Raw genomic sequence first — 26,013 nt, 5'->3', positions numbered from 1 at the left:
TTTTTAGAAAAGTGGGGGGATGAGGCTGTGGATCACAAAATACAACTTTCCACCCAGTGGCGTAACTAGGGTTGGTAGCGCCCGGGGCAAGAAACAAAATCCCACCCGAGAATATCTTAAAGCCATATTCGCCCTTCACAATTAATTCTTAGTTTCCTGTTTCATGGTTGAAAACCAGGGATGAGGCGACTTTTAATTATTACGGTAATTATCTTTTCATTTCTTTATTTTAAAATAAGTGGTCAAGCCATTTTGACAAGGAGCATGCATTTAATTATTTTACTACTATGTTTGATTTTATACATAAGTAAGGCCCCGAACAATCGATTGAGTTTCCCGTCACATAATTTTTGAAAACAAGTGAGGTAACTTTTTCATTATTCATTATTCATTATTTTCGTGACTTTCATTATATGACAAAATGCGAGTGTAAAACACGTTGTTATTTACCGCTCACTCACTCAAAGGATGTTTAACCAAAGATATAAACTTGCAAAGAGGCTGCAAGGTCAAAATTGATACAAATTCCTTTCTTTTTACTATTATTTTTCTTATTTATTTATAATTTTGTGTGATTTAAGTACAAATTATCCAGTTGACGTTGACATGCGATATCGTCCACTGCATGACAGTACGACCACTGTCGCATATCTTAATTGATATGTACATGACAAATCTTTAATACAAACGTCAGCAAAGTCCCATCAAATTGAAATCAAAATACGAAATAATTGCAATTCATGAATTGGGAAGTTTTTACAGCTCCACTATCGAATCTTGCGCCAACAAAATTAAAGGGAAAACCCCATGCGTACGTGTTTTGTTGATGTTGAATACCGCATAGTTCTTGCAGCAATGTCATAAACACAACGGAGTTGAAATATATAATTTTTTGCTCTTTTGTATATTAAATTTAATTTAAAACTATGTCGAATACTATTTAAAATAAATAATTGATCAATTGGGACAACAAATATAAAATTAACAGTATTAATATATTTCTTTAATTACCACAAACAACGATATTGTGCAAAGTCACAAACAGCACTGTAGAATAAAAAATCAGACATTGAAAAATATTTTTGTTCGACCGCATATTTCGTGCAACAGTGTCACAATAGAGCAGAGTTGAAATATATAAATTTTGCCATTTTTGTACAGTCAAATTAATGTAAAACGATACAAGTACTATTTTAAAATATATGATTGATATTTATGAAAAGAAATCCAAAAATAACAGAATCAATATATTTTTTTTAAATTCGCACAAACATTACTATTCATTGTGCGATTTCGCGAACAGCACTGTAGAATCATTGATCTGTATGACAGCATTAATCTGTCAGTCCAGTATATGATACGCACGTGGAAAAGGACAGCGACGTCAACATATTTACAAAGCGTGGCGAACCGGGCCTACAGGATCTAGGCTATCACTATCAGACGCCAATCAACTGGCCGCAATGAGTTTACTGCCGGTAGCGAAATCAATGTTTTGAATTTGATTTTTCCACTAAAAATGCACGGATTTCATCGATTTTATTATTCGAAAATCGCAATAATGAATTCAAGTGCGGGCCCGAAAAATGAAGTGCGGGCGGGCGACGGGAAACTCAAAATCAACTTTGCCAGGCCTAATGGTACAATTAGGTTACTATGTTTAGTCATCATTATAGATGATATGATCAAAATAATAAAATATTTTGCAATTCTCTACTTTGGAAGCGGGCGGGAAACAGGAAACTAAGAATCAATTGTAATTGGCCTTATAACATTTCTGTAAAAGTATTAATTTTCCATAAAATGTTAGCGTTTACTGTCAGATCCCCTTTTAATTTTGAGCCGAACAAATGAGGTAAAGCATAGAAAATTGTAATTTACTACAGTACTACTACTAGCGCCCATGCATGTTACTCCCAGCGGTTGTAATACGGTACGATCCTCGGGTGTATGTGTATACCATGACGCCGTGTAATGCGTACTGTTCATACGTGTTTGACTAATATTTCCATCGTAATAATAAAACACCGGTTCCATCGTTTTATTCAAAATCACGGATTTTGACAAAACTACAGCACCTTAAAGGAGGATTTCGTGATCCTAGCATCCTCTTTTTATGACATTTTTCAGTACATATCCACGAAAAAAGCCTATTCCCAAAATTTCAGTTGATTCCGATTTTTGCGTTTTGCGAGTTATGCATGATTATGTGTATTACACTGCTCCATAGACAATGCGTTGTAATTTCGTTCTGGTGCACCAGAACGAAATTCAAATTTCACGATATCTTTGCAAAACGAATTAATCTGCAAGAAATATTTTGTACATGTATAAACATTTAATGTAGCCAGAGGTTTCCAGTGATATAAAAATCTCAACTTTTTTTGAGAAAAGTGGGGGATGAGGCTGTGGATCACGAAATGCCCTTTAAGTCTTGATTTTGCAGAGTATCTTTATTGACTAAAGTACATTACAATCGTGTAAAAACCAGAATTTAAAAAATTTTTGAGGGCGTTCTCCTCAGCAAATGTTATAATATGGCTTTAAATGTGGGGGTGTATTTTAATACTAATAAGATATTTATGAAATTGTAATCATGCTCATGCATTCCAAATGGTAGGTTCAATATTTTTGTAAGTGAGGCCGATTTGGCGCCCCCTAGTGGTAGCGCCCGGCACGTTTCCCCCCCAGTTACGCCCACCTTTCCGGGCTTAATAATAATTTTAATATTGCATTAGCTGTACACAAGCTTCAGGAATATGAAACATATCCCTGCATTAGTACATTTACATCACAAACAAACATACCTGTGGCTCCTGATTCTGTTGATTGTTCCCCTCCCATTGCAACACTAGTTTGACAGTTTATACAAATCAATAATGACAAAGTAATTAACATGTGAAATTTGGCAACAGATATAATTGAACCAGTCATGGAAATGTATATCCCGCCATACAAGTTCAGCTGAGTTCAATATCATTCATTGCACATGTATTATGGGGCATGCATGTTTACAAGGTCACACTTCCTGATTTATGTAAACAAGTGTTTCTAGATCATGACATATATGGCAACACATATGATAAGAATTCCTTTAAAAAGGGAATAGGCAAGATTTGTTCCCTTTATAAGGGGCTGTGCAATAAATTATGAGCCCTGGGGAGGATAAAATTGGCGGGGTGGAGGGGGGGCAAGCAATTTTTGGCAAGCCGAGAGAGGGGGCAAGCGATTTTTGGCACACATTCATAGGGCGCCTTTTTAATAAAACGCTCTAAAAGGCTTAGGAAAGCGGTAGAGTGCGGAAACGCTTAAATATACAAATTTTCCTGCTCGCTGCACTCACAACATATATAGACCATTTAAAGGGGGGTAACCCTATTGGTTTTGGATATGGATTGTCTTTAAAATTACATAATAATATCAAATATCGCCTCCTTTATGCTGCTTTGTGAAAAACGAGAGCATTTTCAGCGTAAATGTGAATAAATAGCCAAATTTGCAATCCAATACTTTGGTATACGTGAATTGCATTCTGGGCAGGCAATGACGAATGCTGACATGCTGTACAATGCCCGGCCCGTATTCAATTCAATCTTTCTACTGTGTGGCGCATAGGCGCGACCTTTGTCCCACAAACGTCTATTAATTTGGGTTAACCACGACCTTCCATGATATACCAGGTTCAACAGCAACTTAACCGAAGGACGACCTTGCTACCATTTACCATATCCGTTCAGACTGTAGCATTATTCACACGAGTAGGTGGTTGGTATTACAAAGAGTGGAACAATATAATAGTTTTTATGCGCTGAAACGTAAAGTATAGTAACTGATATGTTTTCTGTAGTTCATCCAAAGACAAATATAAGTAACAGTAATCACTATTTGTTAAAATAAACAAAAAAGCAGCATATACAGTGTTCGAAATAAGCACTTATCCTCTTGTCCTCTTGTCCAAAAATCACTGGGGACAACCATATTGAACTATGTACTTATCCTCTGGACAACCACTATATTTTACCTCCGAAAGTATGACACATTTTGGGGACAACCAAAATGTATTGAGGACAAGCAGAATTTATGCTTTAGTTATCCTCGGGATAACCTCCATATTTTCCTTATTTCGGACACTGAGCATATATAATCATGCCACGTAGTAAAATTTTTATAAAATCATACCCGCTGAAAACTGGAATCAACCAAAATATCCTATGTGGAGAACAGCGTTCAATAACCTTGAGTTTACGTGAGCTGACAAGCAGAGAAATTTTGACCTGAAAACTTACTGAAATATCTTACCGTTATCAAATTGAAACTGATGGCGGAGCTTATAGTTTACTTATTGAAGTAAACTAGGGTAAATTTAGTTAATATAAAAACGTTAACTAGGTTCAGACACCTCTGCATATTTGCTGCGACACTGCAATCCTTTTCCAGGGCAGTTTTTCTGCAGAGAGCTGCTGGTGCACTGCGAGACTAGCTCAGTCCTATGCAAGGTCGCGTGTTTTGTGGTAGGGGTGATTTTGTAGTATTTTTAGTACAAAAAAAATCGGTCGGTGTGTATAACAGCCATCAAAATTCACGAAAAAAATACACAAAGTGTACAAATATATATGAAATCCATATCCACCCCTGCATAAATTGTGACTATTACAATTTTCCTGATTTTAACACTAAACCGCCGACGGCTGTTGCTGGTCCTATAGCGTAGCATGCAGGGGTTTGTAGAGGTCATCTGGTTTAATACGGAGTGGAATAGGAAAAATGGACCGATAGTTTGTATTGTGAACGGAAAATGTTTTTATTTTCGTACCGTTTCAGAAAAAAAGGAAACAAAATATATTTCCCCTTGCAATATGTACATTTCAAATGAATATAAAAAAGTTTGGGTAAAATGGAGAGGAAAAAAACCTTCCGAGACCGGGTTTTGAACCGGGTACCTCTCGGTAAAAAAAACAAAGCGCTAGTCAATTGAGCTATTCAGCACACCACACTTACTCTTGCCGTTTTAATAACTATATACGGCAAACCGTCTCCTCAGCAGTTAGTGTGGTTCGCTTTTTCACAGAATGTGTATGACGTGAAACCAAAGTAGCTGTTGCGGTGACTGATATTTCGTTCATAATTCCCTCCCAGAATTCCAAAGTATTTACCATTGTTTACAAACTGGTATACCTGTAAAAACCGCTGTGATTCATGATTTCTCGAAATACATCGACTTGGAGCGTCAAATTTCAGGATAGTAATGAGAAAAATAGTATCTATTATGTGATACCAAAACCTCATCAACAATGAAAAAAATCGGGGATGATGCTGTCGATCGGGTTACGGACCTTTAAGGTTTGCAAATTGGGATCCAACAAATTTGGCATGTTCAAGGGGGGGGGCAAAGATTTTTTGGCGGGCAAGCGATTTTTGGTGAGCTGTTTGAATATTTTACCCCGGGGCTCATAATTATTGCACAGCCCTAAATTACTCGCAACTGAATGTCCAATTTGATTAAAATCCGGGGGGGGCACTCCCATATATTGACATACGTCATTTGCCCATGAAAAGACCACAGTATTTTTGGCAAATCCTACACCCAATGACCCACTGTTTTTTCAGTAGCCTACACTGAACTTGATGACAGGGGTAGCGCTAACCTGCGCCATGGGGTCATAGGCGCATTCTTTTAGCTTTTGGCGCACAAAATTACCATTTAGAGGTTGCTAAAGGGTCATTTGAACCCTTTATTTCTATTGTTTTGGTCCCATGCTATCACATAATTTTTGACCCCTTGTTTTAAAACCTAGCGCTACCCCTGCTTGATGAGCCCCTTTTTTGAACAATTAGTCCTCAAATTAGACCCCCCTTTTTGGCTTTGACCAAAATAGAGCTATCTGAAAGACCCTTGATAATACAAACTTTAGCATAAAATGCTTAAACTATCCATTTGTGTGCAAATTCGAAGCACTAGAGTTCTGAAGTAATACCCCGGGAGTAATACTTTACATTTTGTGATGCCCGGACCTGATCAGTGTTTTTAAGTTGCAAAATAAACTCCCATACAATTATGTGGCTGCAGAGGACAAAAAAAATCATAAATTTGTTACACACAGTAGGCCTACATGACACACCACTTTCAATAAATAATAAATCTCATGCCACACAGTGTCATCGCCCCGATATCTTCATGGCAGAAATCACCATGGTAGGTTGAATCCACCACCACGCATGGCCATTTTGTTCTGACCTGTTTAATAGTTTTGAGACGCATAATGGGCCAAAGGATATCTGACTAAGGCTACTGACAATAGCCCGGTGACTGACCTCGCTGTGTGTAAGTGAGCATGGTATACGCCATAGTTCATCTGCTTTTAGACTACCGGGTTAGACTACCTCCATGATTGGCCTACACTGCACTATAGTTCGGCACATATAAAATCAGAATTTGTGTCAAGTTTTTGAGTTCAAGACGCAAGCTTCTTTCTCAAGACGCTAGCTAACGACTATCATATCCGTTGAACATATATATTCAAGAAGTGCAAGGAACCAAATCTGGTTTCTTTAGACGAAATCATTTACGGAGATATTCATCATTTTCTACACCGGTATCCAAAGATTTTCGTCTAAATATCAAATCGTGCATACTGTATAGCACATTCACGTGTATCGATCCTGGGTATTGATTTTAGTATCTCTGCAGTACCAAGTAATTATTAGCCAGGCGATGTCGGTGTGTGCCATGCATGCATGGACCATGGCCATGGCATAGTCAGTAGCCTCAGTTCACCATATCGCTAACTTGTGTGGGTTGTGCGCATTAAAGTCATAATGTACGATCTTATAATATGAGATTGTTTTTTTTTTTCAAACCTGATTTTTTTGCATACTAGTATTTGTAATGTTTACACATGTCACAACTTGCACCTAAATGGAATCAGCCAAATTTGTTGTGTTTATAGGTAAACAGAGCAAAGTTCGACATAAAGTCATAATTCCGGGCATAATTCATAGCCCATAGAACTGTGTGTTAAACGGCCAAAATAACAAGCAGTGTTTCTTTCACGTTACGGTACCTCGTTATTTCAGCTCAAAATGGACAGAAACCATTCCCGATCATTATTACTAGTTTTATTTCAGCATTTTGAGTATAATGACAAATTTAAAATTTGAAGGAAATCGTACATTAAGCCTTTAAGGGGACTCGATCTTTTGTGCATAATTATAGAGGGCCAGGGGGTTCACTCTATCATTTAAAAAATTATTTGAAGAAGTTAAAGAGCCTTAAGAATAAAAAACTGTAGTGTAATTCACGCCAGATACAATTTCTTTATATGACAAAAATTAATTTTTGTAATCTATCAAAAAACAAACGTTTTATATCAATTTTAAATTTAGCCTGAATCGGTAAATATGGTACCTCTCGCCCTTTTTTAGGTCAAGGCTGTTTTTACCATTATGCAGCAAACCATTGTTGAAGCTATTTCACATACATGTACAAAACATATTAGAGAAAGAATGAGGCCATATACTGTTGAAATATCTTTTGTTGATTTCGAATGATAATTAATGTCATGAAGTCGTAAATTTTAAGGTCAAATTCCTAAAACCAAAACAAAACATTGCGACGCAGATATTTCCCAACTTACGCAATTTCATCATCACATCAGTGTCTTTATTATTTGTTTGAAACCTTTCCCAAACGTTCGTGCTCTTTATGCATAAAACGGCTAATCTATCTTTACAAAACGCGTCTTTTTTTTTAAACAAAAGGCTAAAGATGGCATTATGAGATTTATCATTTATCATTACACTCCTCCACTCAACTGCCACCGTGGCCGAGCGGTAAAGCGCAAGACGCCGAATCGCTGGTTCGAATCCCAACGAAGCCTGTGAAAACTTTTTTTAATTCAAAAATCATGATCGCATTCCGAAATAAGTCACTTGTCGGTAAATCATGTATCGTATCCTTAAATGTATTGTAAGTGTGTCATTCTGCTCAAAGTTTCCAGAGCCTTCTCCCATGGAATTCCAAAACTTTCTTCAGTGTTCTGGGAAAATCAATATTTTGTCTTTTCTTGCACTTGCGAACAGAACTTTTGCTTTTTGTTTCTAGAAATTAAATGCTGTATTCAATAATTCATGATATTATTTTGTCTATATTTCTTTTCCAAACAGTCATCACTGATTATATGACAATGCAATGCATACAGAAAATTGAGAAATAAAAGAGACTTACGATGCTGCTGGGAATAGAAAATAGTCCTCTTTGCCAGCAAGTTCAAGTTGGAGTTACAAACTCTGTCCGTCTTTGACTTTGTCGTCTGCACGGTCGTTTTCAGCAGAACAGCCGGATAAGTTGATCGTTGACAAACTTGTAAAGAGTACAATATACGTGAGAACTGCCGTAAGCAAAACATAGCTCACACTTTGATACTGAACACTAACGAGATCAAGAATATCCTCACCGGAGGGGCCGGAATGTGTTAAGCTTAAATGATTTTTTTTTCCAAAACAAAAACATTTGCACTTTTTGACATTTCCCAGGGTCTTGAGGGTCTGTTCAATTTTGTTTCCATCAACCACAGTTGGTATCAACAGAGGGCGACATTTTAATTTTAAATTTGTTCAGGCCAGGGCTGTTTCAGGACTCGAATTTACTAGGCCAGGTTTTGTTCAGATCCAGGGTTCAGATTATGGTCAAAATAAATATATACAACATCCCCCGGGTGATGAATTATAGTGGTGGGGGCAAAGATTTTGGGCATGCCAAAATGAAGGAACAAGCATTATTTTCTTGGCAGGTCGAAAGTGGGTGGGGCGAACTTGAGTGATCAGTGAATTTTCACCAGTTTGATATTTTGCCCCCAAGATTACGCCCTAAAAAGGTGTAGAAAAACATAAAAAAATATAAAACATTTTGAGCTCGCTCCACTCACATCACATGATTAGACAATGTACGGTTTAATATTTGGGACCCCGAAAATCTGTCGTGGAAATATGGGGGATGTCAGGCGGGAGATATTTTGGCACATCTATAGGAGGAAGCGATCCCCAAACCTCACTTCTTTCCTTACTCCACTTAACCCTTAGCCTCCCACCACTCTTACCCAGTGATCGAAATAAGCACTTATCCTCTTGTCCTCTTGTCCAAAAATCACTGGGTACAACCATATTGAGCTATGTACTTATCCCCTGGACAACCACTATTTGGATTCTTTGTACTCAAATACATGACTTATATGTTTTGGGGACAACCAAAATGTTTTGAGGACAAGCAGAATTCATGCTTTAGTTGTCCTCGGGACAACCTCCATATTTTCCTTATTTCGGACACTGCTCTTACCCCTATCACACCCTACATGCATCACACCCAGGCACTCATAGCCCTACCCCAACAGTGCCAACACTCCTACCCATTACCTTTCCCATCCTCAACCCTACCACATCCACCTCTAACCCACGGTTGTTTGATGCATATAGAATTGGCTTCATTATTAAGAAATTGCAAACTATAGATGGCGCTATTTATCATAAATCATATTTCTTAATTTGCGGGGGGTAGGTAATCAATACTGCCATTTAAACAAGTGGAATAGGTGAAACAAGCAACAAAGAAATTTTATAAACATGTTTCATCACAAAATAAAAAGAATTATTTTGATTAAAAGCCTGAAAGTGTAATTTCCAGTATCTAAATAGCGCCACCAAGCTTGTCATAAATAGATACATTTTATATCCGAAAAAGCTTTAAAAAGTGCTGTGAAAGTGAATAATGTTGTAAATAAGGGGAAATTAAAGTTGAAAATGACTCAAAAGCATCTGTATACATTAGTATGATATCACTTTAAGCTGTTTAAGCCAAAAAATTGGGTTGTACATGATGTTTTGTTTGAAAAACTAATAAATGGTCACATCAAACAACCGTGAACCTCACCCTACTCAACCTATATCCTACCTCACACAATCCTTACCCAAACTCCTTAACCTAACCCCACCCAGCCCTAATACCACCAACCCTACCCTTACTACCCCAACACTCCTGCCCCGTACCCTATTCCTCTCCTTTCCGCACCCATTCCCAACCTAATACCTACATTTCCATCACACCCCTACCCACCACACCCTACCCCAACCAACTTCTTACCCCACCCTACTCGATCCCCCACTCTTACCCATTACCCACCCATCCCCAACCTCACCCCTACCCTTCCCTATCTCTAGCCACTACCCCATCTCCCCCTCATTGCACCCCACCTTTCTGGTAACCTACCTAACCACTGCCTGTCCACTACTCTAATCCTATAATACACTCCTATTCCCTTACCCCACCCATGCCTAACCCAGCCTATGGCCAACCATTCTACCTAACCACACCCTATCCCACCCCATCCCTAACCTTATCTGAACCCCACCCTAAGTTCAAAGATCAAATGAATTTGGCTCCAATGCATAAAATGGTACAAAATGTAATGTATGCATCAAATCAATGGACTTGTCCCCTTCAGCTTGCCAAAATTTTCCCCCAGCACTAAAAATAAAAGCAAATAATGTGAATTTGGAGATTGGTGGGTGGATTGGGGATAATTTGATCAAACAAATCAATATTGTTACCTTTGCACAGAAATTCTAAAGCAGTACACACAATCACATTATCACACATCATACACTAAACCCCATCAAGTGTGATTGGGGTATGACTACATGTTGGCAACTCAAGAAGTTTACTCTTTTTTAAGAGAAACAACAGAATCATGCTTACATGCAGTGCCCAGCGTTCGAAATAAGTGGTTGTCCGGTTGTCCGGGACAACCACAATGAACGTCGGACAACCCAAAATGCTGACAGCAGTTGTCCGAGGGACAACCATAAAAATGTGTACCAATGTTACAGAGTAAGCTTACCATAAAATGCATTGCATAAATCTTGAAATGTTCAGAAGAAATCATGACTAAAAATGTTGTTTTCCCATAAATTTGTAGCAAGTATTTTATAAACATCATGATAACCTTGGCCTTTACCAGGTGTGCAATATCAATCGGTGCACGGTACACAAGCTAGCTAGCACATGGCCGGGCCCCTGGTAAAACCTCATGACCTGACCAGAGTGACCTGACCTCTGACACCATAGAAAATTAGAAACCCATAGAAAACCCAATGAGCTCATGAATAATTAATGAGATACTTTATCAATGGAGATGTTCATGTTTACGTCTTTTGACTTCTTGAAAAGAATGAATTCTGCCCGGGGGAATTCTGCTGCTTTTAAGCATAAAATCCAGCACAAATATGAATTTATTGATGATGAATAAATGATGGACATTAAACCTGTATTTTCTTGGATATATTTGATATTTTATAATAGCAACAAGGTGAGTTTGGGAAAGGTGTGTGACATGTGAATACTGACGGCAGTGTATGTTTTTTTAAACTTGCAACTTAATTTTTACGGCACAAAAAGTTCATATAAATTTCGGACAACCAAAAATATTTTCGGACAACCAAATATCTTTTTGAGGTTGTCCGGCAGACAACCTCAAAAAAAATTCTTAATTCGAACGCTGGCAGTGCCATACTATTACGCTCACTTTCCTATTCGGCGAGGATGACAATTTAGATCTCCTCATCTGTTTACAAACAGAGAGGTAGACAAAAAGGCTGTCAAAACTGTTCCGGTTGTCCGAACACTCAAGTGTCAGAAGGATGATCCACAATAGAATGATTCACACAACATGAATAGGGGATTAAAAACCTGTGAAGTAGGACCATGTGCTTCTTTTGTACTTGCCATTAAGATTTCGAATGGAAACAGCAACTTCAGACCCAGAACACGATTACGGTATGTCAGAAATTAATATTTTGTTCTGGGACTGATTATTTGGACTAGCTTACATGTACCTACAATATATAATTGAATGTCAGTGCTGTACATGTGACAAGATTCAGCATAAATAAATAAAGACACTGTTGCATGCAGTGACTTCTTTGATCCAGATTTTATACCATTTATTGACTTTTCCTTAGACAATTATTGGAAGTTGTTAAATTATTTTACTGTGATTGTTTAAGTTTATAAAAAAATGAAGCACACAAAGTGTTTCTTTAAGGCTTTGGAACACACAAATAATTTGACATTCTATATATACAATTTCAAGAGATAAATTCTAGTCTAATGTTGTCATGGATATATGTATTTGTCCGGGGTAATCGTGTGCATGAAAAACAACTGAAACAGGCTGTTATCAGTTGGTTTTCATGGATGATCATCCATAACATATCTATGACCTAACTGTAAAAGTGGAAATTTTCATGCAATAAATAATTCAAGCTATGCCAATTTTGAACTGTTTAAATTGTTCTTAAATTCTTGATTCTAAGCTGCCTTAAATGACCTTTAACAGGAACATATTCATGTGTTGTAATTTTTGTGTTAGCTGCTTAGGACATGAAAATAAATGCGGCACAAACATTTCCACTTTTATAGTAAATGGAAGCAGCACAGAATTATGAATACAAATGAGCAACTGTGCTATCCTTTAAAAAAAATTTCATTCTGAATCTACATAAATTTCCTCCGTCTTGATGAACACCATACATATGTACAATATGTACAGTTGACAAAAACGTTGTAGGGATACCTCACTCAGATCTTTATATATTAAAAACTATATGAGTGCCAGAAGTCCATGTAGAAGAGTCTTTGAAAGAGATTTGAAAGATGGCAACAAGTTGCACAAATGCTGCATCTACAAAAATATATACAACAAGGGTTCCCACCTTTTTGTTAAATCGTGTTCTGCTTTATTCTTGTGTATCTGGCAACCCATTTTGAGTTCACAACACCAAATGGAGTGCTTATGACTCACTGTTTAGAGTTTAAAGGCTAGAAAAATGTAAATTCACCTACAAACATAGTTTCCTTCCAATTCGGCAAGTTTATATGTTAGTATACAAATATTGACTGCTATGAGGGCCATGGTCAAAATTATAGGCCCATGGTGATTTCAAAACAATGACTATGCCCCAAGGCGTAGCCGAGGGGCATAGTCATGGTTTTGAGATCACCGTGGGGTGTGGGCCTATAATTTTAACCATGACCCAAATAAAACGCAGTCAATATTTGTTTTATATACCTAATCTTAAGATTCTTGTCATCTGTTTGGTGGAAAGCATCGATTTTGGGAAGTGAAATTACTTAGTTTCAATGCAAACGACACAGATTACAATCTGCCTGGGGAATAGTTACTTTTGTGGGCATAGTCAAAACTATGTCCGCGCTTTTAACCAATCAGATGGCGGGAATCTTTAGATGAGGTATATAATTTAAACTATAAGTTCTGTACAAAATAATAAACATTATCAAGCATTTCAAGTGCTCAAGAGTCAGCATTATCAAAGCATACATTACCAAAATATCAAAACATGTTCCAAGTTCACAGCTTACCATTATTTCAAACTTACAACCTTTACCCAGAAACCATAAGTTTTTGCGAATGTGGTTGTCAAGCACAGAATGCAGTTGTCCTATTTCATGTACGAGTCCTGCGACATCATCCATCCACATATTCAAGTAACTGTCACCCCCAAAGACTGTTTATAAACATTTGGCCCACATGTTATAAAGACCACATACATGTATGCCAATGTCAAGAAGCATCATGCTGGGTCGCATTTCAATGATGTATCAAAATGAAGAGCTGGCATCATCATCATCATCGTTCTCCTGTACTAGTCAGTACTGCTGAGACGGCTTCTTCAGTGCTTTTGGTATGTATTCTGATGTTACTTGGTTCATGATGACAAGCGATAACCAAGCCAAACACGAGAGGCTGACCCACCACATTGCAGGATGCGCATTTGTAGTGTACCATGATGAGAATAAGGCAAGTACAAGGGTTCCTAGCCCTGAAGTATAAAGAAACAGTCCCGACGTAGCGTGGTAAATCTTTTGATCAGCAAGCTTGATTTTCCCAGCCAGAAGTTTTGGGTAGAGTAGGGTGGTTCCTGCCAAGCCTTGTACACACATGTAGATAATTGTGATCAAACCTGAAGATAGAAACATAAATATTATAAGTTTAAAATGTGCATGTTTAACAAAGCTGGATTAAGGTGGTACACCCCTTGATAAATTTTTGACTAGTTTTGCATTTTTCTCAAAAATAATAACACACTGGTAACAAAAGTTATGTAATATGTGACACGAGCTGGTTCATGGGGGCCAAAGGCGGCAAATATGAAACTGAGATAAAGGTAAAAATATGGAGTAAAAAAACAATAAAATACATAAGAAAATAGGCATCAAAAAACTTCATAACTTTAGAACCAAGTATGTTAGACCTTTGGTGTTTTCAGTAAATGAGAGCCTATTGTATGTATAATGTAATAATTACAGTAACTCAATTGTCAAAAATGCCTCCTTTGGCCCCATGGACCAGATCGTGTCACATATTACAGGGGCAAGGAATCCAGTTACTTCACTGGAATTTCAGTGACTCAAGACAAGCGGTTTGTTTGTTTGTTTAAACCTTGTACACACATGTAAATAATTGTAATCAAACCTGAAGATGGAAACATAAATAATGTAATACAAGTTAAAAATGTGCGTGCTTACTGGTCAAAGCTGGACTTAACACAGGATGGGGTTTTGTGTTTATGACTTCTAAAATTCTTCCACAAATATTGGGTTAAAGTAGAGTTTTGTTTATCTGTGAAATCTGCTTTTCACTACAATAAACTTTCTTGGTTTTTTTTATTACATGCTTGTACTTGGGCAATTAATAGATAATTACCAAATTTCTGTAGCTATTTATAACACATTTATGACACATCTGCTTACGATACTAGAATTTGTAGTATACATATTAGTGGAAGAAGGACCCAACTCTGGCTCATATTTAGACCTATACCGTTGCCATGGAAACATCATATATCATTTCACATGTATGTTTTTAATGTATGTTCATGTATTAAAATCCCCTGAAGATGAAAACATTATGTCTCTAAAACTGTTCTAATTATTAAGTATTTTTATATATCTCAAAAACAGTTTTGATGGAGTTGGGCCCTTCTTCCTCTGCTTGTTGGCTTCTATTTATTTATAAAAACAGGGAAAATCTGTTCCAACTGACCAGCAGGAAGTGGAACCAATCAACCAAAGGATGGATCCAAAAGGATACAACAGTGTCACACTAGCAATGGATAGAATTAAAAACAATTTGCCAGCTGCTTGGAAACTTGTGACAAATCTGACTAAATGACTATACCTGCTGAACAAGAAACAAAAACATTCAACACATTATACCCACCTAGTGTACCATGCCAAGTGGTGAAATGTGGCTTTCCATTTTTATACTTGTTAGATACAATGACAGTAAGTCCAATTAAACCACAGATAATGGCTGTAGTATTGGTTGCCCAGTGATATCCAACTTTTGTTGACCGTGATGCTTGCGGAATGAGAGTGCTTTCAGGCGAAAAGTACAGTATGGCTTCTGTAGTCAATACACCAAACTGAAAGAAAAGATGAAGAAAAAGCAAGGAAGGAAACACATTAATAATGGCAACAGAAAGATGGTTTCAAGTTTTACTTTACAAATGATAATACAGTTATAAATTATGTTTTACTACTAGTATTACTTGATAACTTCTGCTGAATACACAAGGGTTTTTTCCAGCGCTCTTTTTGTCATTATGTTCAATGTAAGCTTTACAGATACTAATTAACAGTATGCCAGTGATTTGTTGTTGATGGTCATTTGGGCTACCATCAGGTTCTACGATAATGTGACCAGTTTAAATAATAGTACTTATAATGGTCAAAGCTATGGCCTTTCTTTCAATTGTATTTTTACAGAAATAGTGTATATTTTTTGTTTCATCAAACTGTTGATGAATTCACATTGATTTTCAATCTGCCTCATAAAATGGTGTTCAAATGCATTACAAATACGTTTCCAATATCTCAAAATAATTGAAGAAACAATTGAACAGAACTTACTGCTATTGACATGAGTATAGGATGCCATGCGAATAGATCTGTGGAACGAGAAAGAAAGCAATTTATGCAATTTTAATATTGGTACTATACATTATAAATTATGCATAATAATTGTTTTTAAAATTTTTTCCAGGAACTTACAAAACAGAGTGAGAAAAATGAAGTTTGTAAACTTTTCTTCTTACCTCGCTACCTGCATTGACAATAATTTTGTTGAGTTCTTGACCGAAGGTTTTTAATGAATTGATGAGGACAGGAGATTTGCAATGCAAAATTGGCGTTATTAGCAGACTTTGTATTCCTTTTCCCCTAATAAGGTTCTGAGGGGTATAAGGAACCTTTTAGATGACCCCCCCCTGTTGAAAAGTAAACATGGCATACATGTACACCAAATATCTGTTCATGTACCATGTGTTGGTCGATCTCTACACAAATGCCGCAGGGACCGTGCCACACTGGCAGTGGCATGGGAGCCAAACCTAAGGACTTGAATGCTGGACCCAATATGGATTAGACATTTGGAAAAAGGTCTACTGCGCTCTGCGGAATTAGAGTAACATTTGTGATTCAAAAATACTAAAGGCCTTCTACTTAGACTTAAGTTGAAGCCGGTAGAACCAGCGTTCGAAATAGGGCCGGTCAGCCAGCCATTGGCCTGTAACTTTTTGGCCTGGCCGGTAACTTTTCAGACTGGCATCTAGTTGCCTGCCCGGCTGGCCGGTAGCTTTTTAAGGTCAAGCCCGGCCAGCCCTCGAATTAACCCACGGCACCGACGGCATATTGCCGTGGGTGCCCAACCCCACTGCCTCAATGCCCTCAAAATATGTCCTTTACCGACGGCAGTCACTTGCCGTGCCCTCTAAAGAAGTTGCCGTCGGTGCCCTGCACCTCAAAGGACTTTGCCAACCACTCCATTGTGAACTCCTTTGTGATGAGTTCTAAGGTCCTTGCCGACTTTTATTTACATTGATTTCCCCTTCTATGACCTTTTGAAGGGACACCTATGCTAAACTCAAAGCTGACCTCAGAAGACAGTTTTGCCGACAACCCCTTTGTGCACTCCTTTGTGATGAGTCTTGCCGACTTGTATTTACATTTATTTCCCCTTCTATGTGACCTTTTGAAGGGACACCTATGCTAAACCATAGACAGTAGAGGCTAAACTCAAAGCTGACCTCAGAAGACAGTTTTGCCGACAACTGTGCACTCCTTTGTGATGAGTCTTGCCGACTTCTATTTACATTTATTTCCCCTTCTATGACCTTTTGAAGGGACACCTAATGCTAAAGCTCAAGGTCACTTTTGCCGACTTTCTAACTGTTTATCTATGCCCGTGTAACGGGGCATAGATATTGTATTTGTTGTGTTTAGTCTTCGGCTTCTCCTTCTCCTTCGCCTTCTTCTCCTCCTTCTCAAGATCAGTCCTTTGCACCCCTCTAGCTCAGGAACTAAAGTAGCCCCTGTGCCCATACTTGGTACAATGATGGCCCATGGCCCCTAGATACATCCTAGGGTACCCCCGACCCCAAAGGTCAAAGGTCATGGGCTACAGGGGGCAATATGTGTAAAATTTCAAACAGCTCTAGCTCAACTCCTATAGCGCCCTCAGGGTTCATACTTGGTACAATGATGGCCTATGACCCTAGAAGTATGCTATGCTAGCCGCAACCCCAGAGGTCAAAGTTCATATGCTTTAAAAAGCAAAATAGGTACGACCGGTTAACACAGTGTATCATAATAGGTAGCATTTTGGTAGCTACCTGTATTTGCAATGATGAAGGCTTCAAATATACGCCAAGGCGTACAATGGGGGTTAAGAGGTTAACCGCTTAAAGGGACACAATGTTTTGGGATTAAAGGGGTATTCTCCAGTCTGGTGGTGTTTCAGAGAGAGTGAGGGTCTGATGGAGTATAACAGAGAGTGATGGCTTGGTGGGGTATTAGAGAGAGTTTGGGCCAGCCTGGTGGTGTTTTAGAGCGAGTGAGTGTCTGGTGGATTATAAGAGAGAGTGGGGGTCTGGTGAGGTATTAGAGAGTGTGGGCGCCAATCTGGGGGTGTTTTAGAGCTAGTGAGTGTCTGGTGGAGTATAAGAGAGAGTGATGGCTGGGTGGGGTATTAGAGAGAGTTGGGGTCAGCCTGGTGGTGTTTTAGAGCGAGTGAGTGTCTGGTGGAGTATAAGGGAGAGTGAAGGCTTGGTGGGGTATTAGAGAGAGTATGGGTCAGCCTGTTGGTGTTTTAGAGCGAGTGGGTGTCTGGTGGAGTATAAGAGAGAGTGAAGGCTTGGTGGGGTATTATAGAGAGTATGGGTCAGCCTGTTGGTGTTTTAGAGCGAGTGAGTGTCTGGTGGAGTATAAGAGAGGGTGATGGCTGGGTGGGGTATTAGAGAGAGTTTGGGTCAGCCTGGTGTTTTAGAGCGAGTGAGTGTCTGGTGGAGTATAAGAGAGAGGGTCTGGTGTGGTATTAGAGAGAATGTGGTCCAGTCTGGTGGTGTTTTAGAGAGATTGATGGTCTGATGAGGTATAAGAGAGAGTGAAGGCTTGGTAGGGTATTAGAGAGAGTATGGGTCAGCCTGGTGGTGTTTTAGAGAGAGTGAGTGTATAGTGGAGTATATGAGAGAGTGAAGGCTTAGTGGGGTATTAGAGAGAGTATGGGTCAGCCTGTTGGTGTTTTAGAGCGTGTGAGTGTCTGGTGGAGTATAAGAGAGAGTGGGGATCTGGTGGGGCATTAGAGAGAGTATGGGTCAGCCTGATGGTGTTTTAGAGCGAGTGAGTGTCTGGTGGAGTATAAGAGAGAGTGCGGGTCTGGTTGGGTATTAGAGAGAGTGTGGTCCAGTCTGGTGGTGTTTTAGAGCGAGTGAGTGTCTGGTGGAGTATAAGAGAGTGATATGGTCTGGTGGGGTGTTAGAGAGAGTGTGGGCCACGGGCATAGATATTCGTGTTTGGTCAAACACAACTGTGGTTTCTAGTTACATTTATTATTTTCCTTCCATGACCTTTTTGAAAGGACACTATGCCTAATTAAGATAATTTATTATTTGATTTCTGGAAATTTTCGAATTAATTCTTATATCTGTTGGATTCATATATATACCCTCACTTAGACATGATTATAAATTCCATGGTGTTAAATTGTTTTTTTTGCCCAAAATCATTGTCTGGTGGAGTAAAACAACTTCAAATCTACTGTGTTATATCATTGAATTAAAAACATATTTTTAGTGCATTCAGTCATAGTCACTAAATATTTCAATGAGCTAATTTGCATATTTTACCAAATAAGGAAACCTGTTTTGTAGTATAGGCCTACGTTCATATCAAAATATTTGCGAACATGATTAAGCTCATCAGTATAGAGCAGACTATAATGACTTTATGCTTAATGCTTGTGGTGATAGCTGATGATGTCCAGGGGATGCTGATGTAGCATTTACATATTATAATGAGCTAATTTGCATATTTATATTTTGCAATTTTAAGGAAAATACCTTAACCTTTGGTGTTAGAAAGGACAGAATAATTCTGGTATACCCTGCACACAAGTATAAACCTAATCCAAATCGATATAGCTACAGACTGAAATAAAAGGGAATTTCCCAATTCTTTCCGCATTGTCTACTTGCGAACTTCAATATTTGAAGACCAATGTTCGATAAGCACTAAAATCATCCATCATGATTGCTAACGTGAGTTTTCTTTACTTTTGAGAAATTGCCTTGGTGCCCTTCTCAAATTTTAAACAGTTGCCGTGATGCCCTTTTGAAATATTACAAATTGCTGTGCTGCCTCGCCTTTTCAATGGAAATCCAAGGCAATTGTCAACTTGCCCTAAAAAAGTTGCCGTGCCCCTTCAGATCCTTAATTCGAGGGCTGAGCCCGGCTGGTGAATTCAAATTTGCCATCAAACTGCATCATTTTATATATCAAATTAAAGCCCTTGAGTAAAGAAAGCCAACACTGAAAACCTTTTGTCATAGCACTTTCCGTAGCAAAGTTACATCTAGTCAAAGATTGACTTTCATCAAAAAGATTCTGCTAGCAAAATTCCCCAAAACAGCATTACGGGGGTGTTAGATCTTAGTCTCATGACGATAGCAGCTTTTTTTAATGGAACTGCTATCAAAATCCCTCTGAAATTCCATGTGCGAATCTCTCATCACCAAAGAAAATCATATATTTGGGTCAAGTGAAGTATAGACAACACATTTATGAAGGTTTCCTTGAGCAAGCGGTTCTTTTAAGGGTACTACACCCCTGGCCAATTTTGTGCCTATTTTTGCATTTTTCTCAAAAATTATATCGCATTGATGACAAGTATTGACATGTATATTATAGGGGCAAGGACTACAACTACTGCACTGAAAATTCAGCAACTCAAGGCAAGTAGTTTATTGATTTATTGATCAAATATTGGTTTTCCCTCATTTTTGGCTGCAACTCCACAACTGTTGTCTGTGCTGAAATAAAATTTTCAATGCAGTAGTTGTCGTCATTGGCCCTATATACATATCTTACTTATCACCAATGCGCTTTAATTTTTGAGAAAAATGTAAAAATAGGCACAAAATTGGCCAGGGGTGTAGTACACCCTTAAATTTCAATGTAAATTTGTATTGCCGGTTTAGGCCATTTTGGCTGACTAGCAAATGTGTTACCGGTAACTGAGGTTTCCCTGTCATGACTCATAACAGGCTAAACAGTCTGTTCGACCGGGCTGTTCGATTGTCGCTTCTGAGATTCTATGGCAAATGGAGCTAGGTGTAAGGGCCCCATGATCAAGAAGCTGACCCTGACATAGGAAGACTTCTTCAATATAAACAGAAGGGCCGACTTCCTACATCACAAGAAAGAGCTGGCGAGACGAAGAATACAACGTCCATGATGCATGAGTGGAGAAATTTACATATAGATCAAGATGGCATTTTAAAGAGGAAAACCAAGACCATGAACCAGCTTGTTCTTCCTCAAAAGCATCAGGAAACGGTCTACCTAGAACTTCACAACAAAATGGGACATTGAGGTGTTGACAGAGTCGTCCAACTGGCAAGACAACGTTTTTACTGGCCACACATGGCAGCCGATATTGAAAATTATATTAGCAAAGCGGTGTCCATGCCTCAAACAGAAGAAACCAACCAAGCCCGTAAGAGCACCTATGAAGCCCATATGCACCACCGAACCATTCAATTACTCAGTATCGATTTCCTACACCTTGAACGCAGCAAAGGGGGTTTCGAGTACATCTTAGTTGTGATGGATCACTTCACTAAATACGCCGAGGCCTACCCAACTAAGAACAAGAGTGCAAAAACAGCAGCTAACCTGATCTTCAACAACTTTGTCCTCAAGTATGGCTTTCCAAGGAAGTTACATCATGATCAGGGTCGGGAGTTTGAAAACCATCTCTTCTTTCAGCTGCAACAACTCTCTGGCGTAGGAAGATCTCGTACTTCACCATACCATCCACAAGGTAACGGGATCGTGGAACGTTTCAATCGTACTTTGCTATCCATGCTACGTACATTGGCGGAGAATGAGAAATTAGACTGGAAGGCCCATCTTCCCAAGCTAACTCATGCATACAATTGCACTCGCCATGAGACTACCGGATTCTCGCCATTTTATCTAATGTACAGGCGACATCCACGACTTCCCATTGATCTAACCTTTGGCGTGAACTCAGAAGCTACTACAGATGAAACAAATCATCGAGAGTATGTCAATAACTGGAAGACCCATATGAAAGAAGCATATGATATTGTGGAACGGTCAATCCAGAAAGCATCGAATCGAGGAAAGAAGCATTACGACCTTAAAGCGCATGCAACAGAACTATCGGTAGGAGATAGAGTGTTGATACGGAATTTACAAAAGCATGAAGGGCCAGGAAAACTGAAATCATACTGGCGGGAGGAGATCTACATAGTGAATGAGAAACGGAAAGACTTACCAGTCTATGAAGTCATACCAGAGGATGGTACTGGCTCCAAAAAAGTTCTCCATCGAAATCTCCTCCTACCATGTGACTGCCTTCCCCGTATCACACCAGACCCGGTACCAAAAAAAGCATCACTACCACCACGGAAGACACAGAAGAATGTACAGTCTCCAGCTGCTGAATGGAGTAGTGACAGCGACCAGGAATCAGATGAGGAAGCATCTCCAGCCCGGCACACCCGCTCTAGAGTGCGTTTAAATGCACTGGATGCAACCTCTTCAGATTTCAGAGCACCAAGGGCTGATGAAGTAGTAATTCAAATGGAAGATCACCTTGTTGGCTCTCATCATTCCGTAAGGAGGCCCGCAACTCTTGAGTTCGTCAATGAATTGATGTACTAGCTATACTTCAATCAATAGCAGTACACCTTGAAGGACGAAAGACTGGTGACTGACTGAAAGGAGAAAGCACACATGACATCTGATGGATTGACAATTGTATTGCAGAGTGTAGCAGGCGACAGAGGCGCATGAATCCTCCTGGGCTGCAATATGTCCGTTGGGAAGGAAATGTCCCATAAATTACAATTGTCATATCCATTCAGCATCTGAGAGCTGATCATATTGGTGGTATGGTAACCACGATACCAGGCTGTCCCACACCACAGATGATCTTCGCATCATACGAGGCTACTAGGAGGAGACGTCCAACTAGTGCACCGAAGTAATGTGGCAGACCTGCGGGATGAACCAGTCTCTGACAGCGTGATGGACCAATCCGTGATAGAGCAGTCCCAGACCAGTCTTAACAGAGTGTTGTGCCCTTCTGACGACAACAATATCCTTTTTGATGAATTGCAGACTGGGAAGGTGAGGACACCATTCTTTTAAGTGGGGGAGGGTGTAAGGGCCCCATCAAACCCAAAGTTGGCTGAAAATAGGCCACCCCCATAAATTTTGGTATAGTCCACTAGATGGGTTAAAAAGCTGATCATGCATTACGTCAGTGCATTTAGAAGAATCCACTTAGAAGAATCTTGTCTCATTCATCTTCCCAGGTATGTACACAAATTTTGATGTTTTCTATAATTATATATTTAATGTTTAACTTGCATGAATTGATGAGATAGATATAATAGTGTCATAGTTCAAGTTTCAGTATATTTTGGATTATTGATGAAGTTTGAAGCAAAGTAAAATAAGAATAACTTTGACTAAATTGAAGATATCATTGAGCATATCATCATGATCATTTTGGCTAATTACGAAATGATCATATGTTGCTCTCATTAATTCATGCATACATGTTGATTAATTAGTATTTATTTTTATGATTCCAATTATATTTGTAAGCTTTGAGATAATTGGAATAATGATTGTAGGCCATGATTGAAATGCAAGTGTAGAAAGTGCCTACTATATATTGTTTTGTAAAAGTAAGTAGTTTCCGATGCTCCATGATTAAAGAGATATAAAGGAAAATATGTAACCAAGTAGTTCTAGTTTAGGCACCCAATATTAGGTGTATTAATAAGCAATAGGTTTAAGATGATAGTGCACACCCTTTCATATTTTTGATATTTGGGCTCCAAAGGAACAACCCTATTCTTAGAATACACCCAAACAGATTGTGTTTACTTAAGCTGATTCCAGTGAAAGTTCTATAGGGAGATTTAAGAGAATCTTTAGAAATTGTGGTAACCTTAGCAAAACATTGGCCAAGTCATCTGAATAGATAAGATAAAGTTGAAAAAGAAGGATTTGCATTTCTCTCTCCCATGCAAGTCTATGTAGAGAGTAATTTTGGTACAAGTTAATATGAGAAGGAAATGCCTATGTGTAAATACATGTACATGTAAATATTAATACTAACATACAATTTAAATAGGCCTTTTATGTATTTTATATTTGGTTTAAACAAGTTCAACTCATTTGATTTATTTCAATCAATTGACACAATTATTAGATAACTTTCAGATGTGATCATAGATGATTTCGAATATATTTGGAAAGAAAGTTATTTGTTTATTAATTCATTTCAACATGCTCAAATCTAACCTTGGCTCTATTGTATAAGTTAAGTTCTGTTTTGGTGAGATGCATGAAATTAGCAAATTGTGACCATCTATATACAGTGATCAATTCGATGTTTGGTTATGGTATTTTGCCAATTCAAGACAGTAAACAAAGGAACATTGTTTCAAAAGGTTATTTAAATATGCAAATTATTATTCAAGCATGGATCAATTAAATAACTATTAAGAGATTATTGTATTAAGGCTTGATTGTACAGATACTTTACAAACTTTGTTATTCTGATTCATTTAATAAGTAACAGTTGTAAATAATACGATAAAGTATAATGGTAAACATGATCAATAATGAAATGTTATTATTGTTTATTGACATGCAAGCGTGACAATGGGTTTTACAGGAATCGCAGTCAGATGCACCACTATTATAGTAGATTTGTCACTCTTTTATTGTTGGTAAACATTAATAAATAGTTAACGTTTTCTTATGATATTTTATTAATTAACATAGTAGTCAGTAAAAACAATAGATTGGATGAATGTTAATTAACATGAAATAGTAATTAAAATAACAGTGCATGATAACTCCACTTAGAAGAATCTTGTCTCATTCATCTTCCCAGGTGCGACCTCCTCTGCCATAAGGGTGTAACATAGAGCTTGTTTTTAAGTTTGCCACTTAAAGGTCCGTGACCCGATCGACAGCATCATCCCCCCCCCTGATTTTTCTCATTTTTTTTCTAGGGTCTGTGGTTTTTGGTATTATTTAATAAATTATATTTTTCTCATTACCATCCTGAAATTTGACGATCCAATTTGATGTATTTTCGGAGAAATCAAGAAACAAACAGGCTATACTGGTAACCACCTTCGACACTCTGGGTAGGAAAAAATGATTCCGTGAATAAGAGCCGTTTTACTCCTGTGCCAATTCGCACGAACGGAAATAGGTCCGAATCAATGAGGGCGCTATAATGATAAACGCTTAAAAATATTATAAAAATCCCATTTTTTCATTAAAACAGTTCCTAAAATAAAAGATAAGTGTAAAATGTACGTGATGATAATATACTAAATTAAAAGGAAATGTATCAGTGTCAAATTAAAATAAAAAGAATGAGATATTTTGTCACAAGAAAGATGAGCGTAGTGGTAAGGCGAAGCACTCGACGGGAGTGTTGTTTCTGGATGCCGGACTACAATGCAATTCATGGTACCAACGTATTGGCTTACTAAAATTGTGCTAATTATTCACTTTTACGCTGAAAATGTTCTCGTTTTCTCACATAGATGCATAAAGGGGACAATATTTGAAATTGTATGTAAGTTTGAAGACAATCCATATCCTAAACTGATAGGGTTACCCCCCTTTAAACTGTGAGTAAAAGTTCAGCACAGTACTTCAGCGGTCTACCAATTTGGCGCAGTCTTAGTTTAGGGCATATACGGAAGTGGGATTCTGAATGGATTGAATCACGTCATCACATCCATTTGCATCGGCACCTCATTCGATTCGCTGGTCAAGCTGTGTAGCATCGTGTGAATAAGTTCTTTTTACGCAGTAATCAGACAGAGCAGACTGACACTGCTGAAGTAATTTGCTGAATAGTATAACAGAGTATACTAGAGCAAATGAAGTGTAAACAAAATTTGTAATCATGAAGTGAAACTGATGAAAGCTTAAAAAATAAAAATTAATTTAGTTTAACCACACCCACCCACTTACAGTTTCCAGGTAAAGCAAGGAACACCACATAGCCAGTGAAAACGATAGCAGCAATGTGTGCAACCATGGTGAAGAACACGAACAACTTCTTGCAAAACCCAGGCTTTGGTAGATCTGGAATTTTTGGCCGATCACTGCCAATTTTGTCTGCCATGTGTACACAATGACGTTTATCATTAGAAATGAACTGCGCAAACTCTGTAGACAAGTCTACTACTTTGTAGGAAGGAGTAATCTGTTGTCAAACCTTCTGTCAATTCAATTTTCAATCTTTTCTGTACATTGAGGACAAATAAAAGTGTTAAAATGTACTCTAAAATTAAGGCAATGGGAAATCA

At 38.2% G+C, this 26,013-nt stretch overlaps 2 protein-coding genes across 3 annotated transcripts in view; both read right to left on the bottom strand.

The window, feature by feature from the left end:
* The window catches only part of LOC140148781 (peptide methionine sulfoxide reductase MsrB-like), a 36,673-nt gene extending 28,211 nt beyond the window's left edge, over positions 1 to 8,462 (bottom strand). Inside the window, exon 1 of one of the 2 annotated variants that reach the window (XM_072170844.1) lies at positions 8,225 to 8,462. In XM_072170844.1, the coding sequence (XP_072026945.1) occupies positions 8,225 to 8,405 (181 nt within the window). In that variant the 5' untranslated portion in view covers positions 8,406 to 8,462. Of the gene's footprint in view, positions 1 to 2,807; positions 2,994 to 8,224 lie in introns of those variants that run through there. The other variant, XM_072170845.1, reaches the window with a different exon arrangement.
* A 4,134-nt stretch (positions 8,463 to 12,596) lies between these two features.
* LOC140148780 (transmembrane reductase CYB561D2-like) lies at positions 12,597 to 25,865 on the bottom strand. The gene is made up of 4 exons (XM_072170843.1): positions 25,676 to 25,865; positions 15,983 to 16,020; positions 15,291 to 15,495; positions 12,597 to 14,031 (listed from the first exon to the last, which is right to left on the bottom strand). The coding sequence occupies exons 1-4, from the start codon at positions 25,827 to 25,829 to the stop codon at positions 13,718 to 13,720; spliced, it is 711 nt and encodes a 236-aa protein (XP_072026944.1). The 5' UTR covers positions 25,830 to 25,865; the 3' UTR covers positions 12,597 to 13,717.
* Between the last annotated feature and the right edge of the window lie 148 nt (positions 25,866 to 26,013).

Source organism: Amphiura filiformis, chromosome 3, assembly GCF_039555335.1.
Source record: "Amphiura filiformis chromosome 3, Afil_fr2py, whole genome shotgun sequence".
NCBI classification, from domain to species: Eukaryota; Metazoa; Echinodermata; class Ophiuroidea; order Amphilepidida; family Amphiuridae; genus Amphiura; species Amphiura filiformis.
Note: the sequence above shows the minus strand (reverse complement) of the source record. Positions and strands in the feature narration are given on the sequence as shown.

Coding starts and splice junctions, on each gene's coding strand:
- LOC140148780 (XM_072170843.1), bottom strand. CDS start 25,829: ATGGCAGACAAAATTGGCAGTGATCGGCCAAAAATTCCAGATCTACCA. Junction 16,021..25,675: donor CCTTGCTTTACCTGGAAACT/GTAAGTGGGTGG, acceptor CTCGTTCCACAG/ATCTATTCGCATGGCATCCT. Junction 14,032..15,290: donor CACTTGGCATGGTACACTAG/GTGGGTATAATG, acceptor TTCTATCTTCAG/GTTTGATCACAATTATCTAC.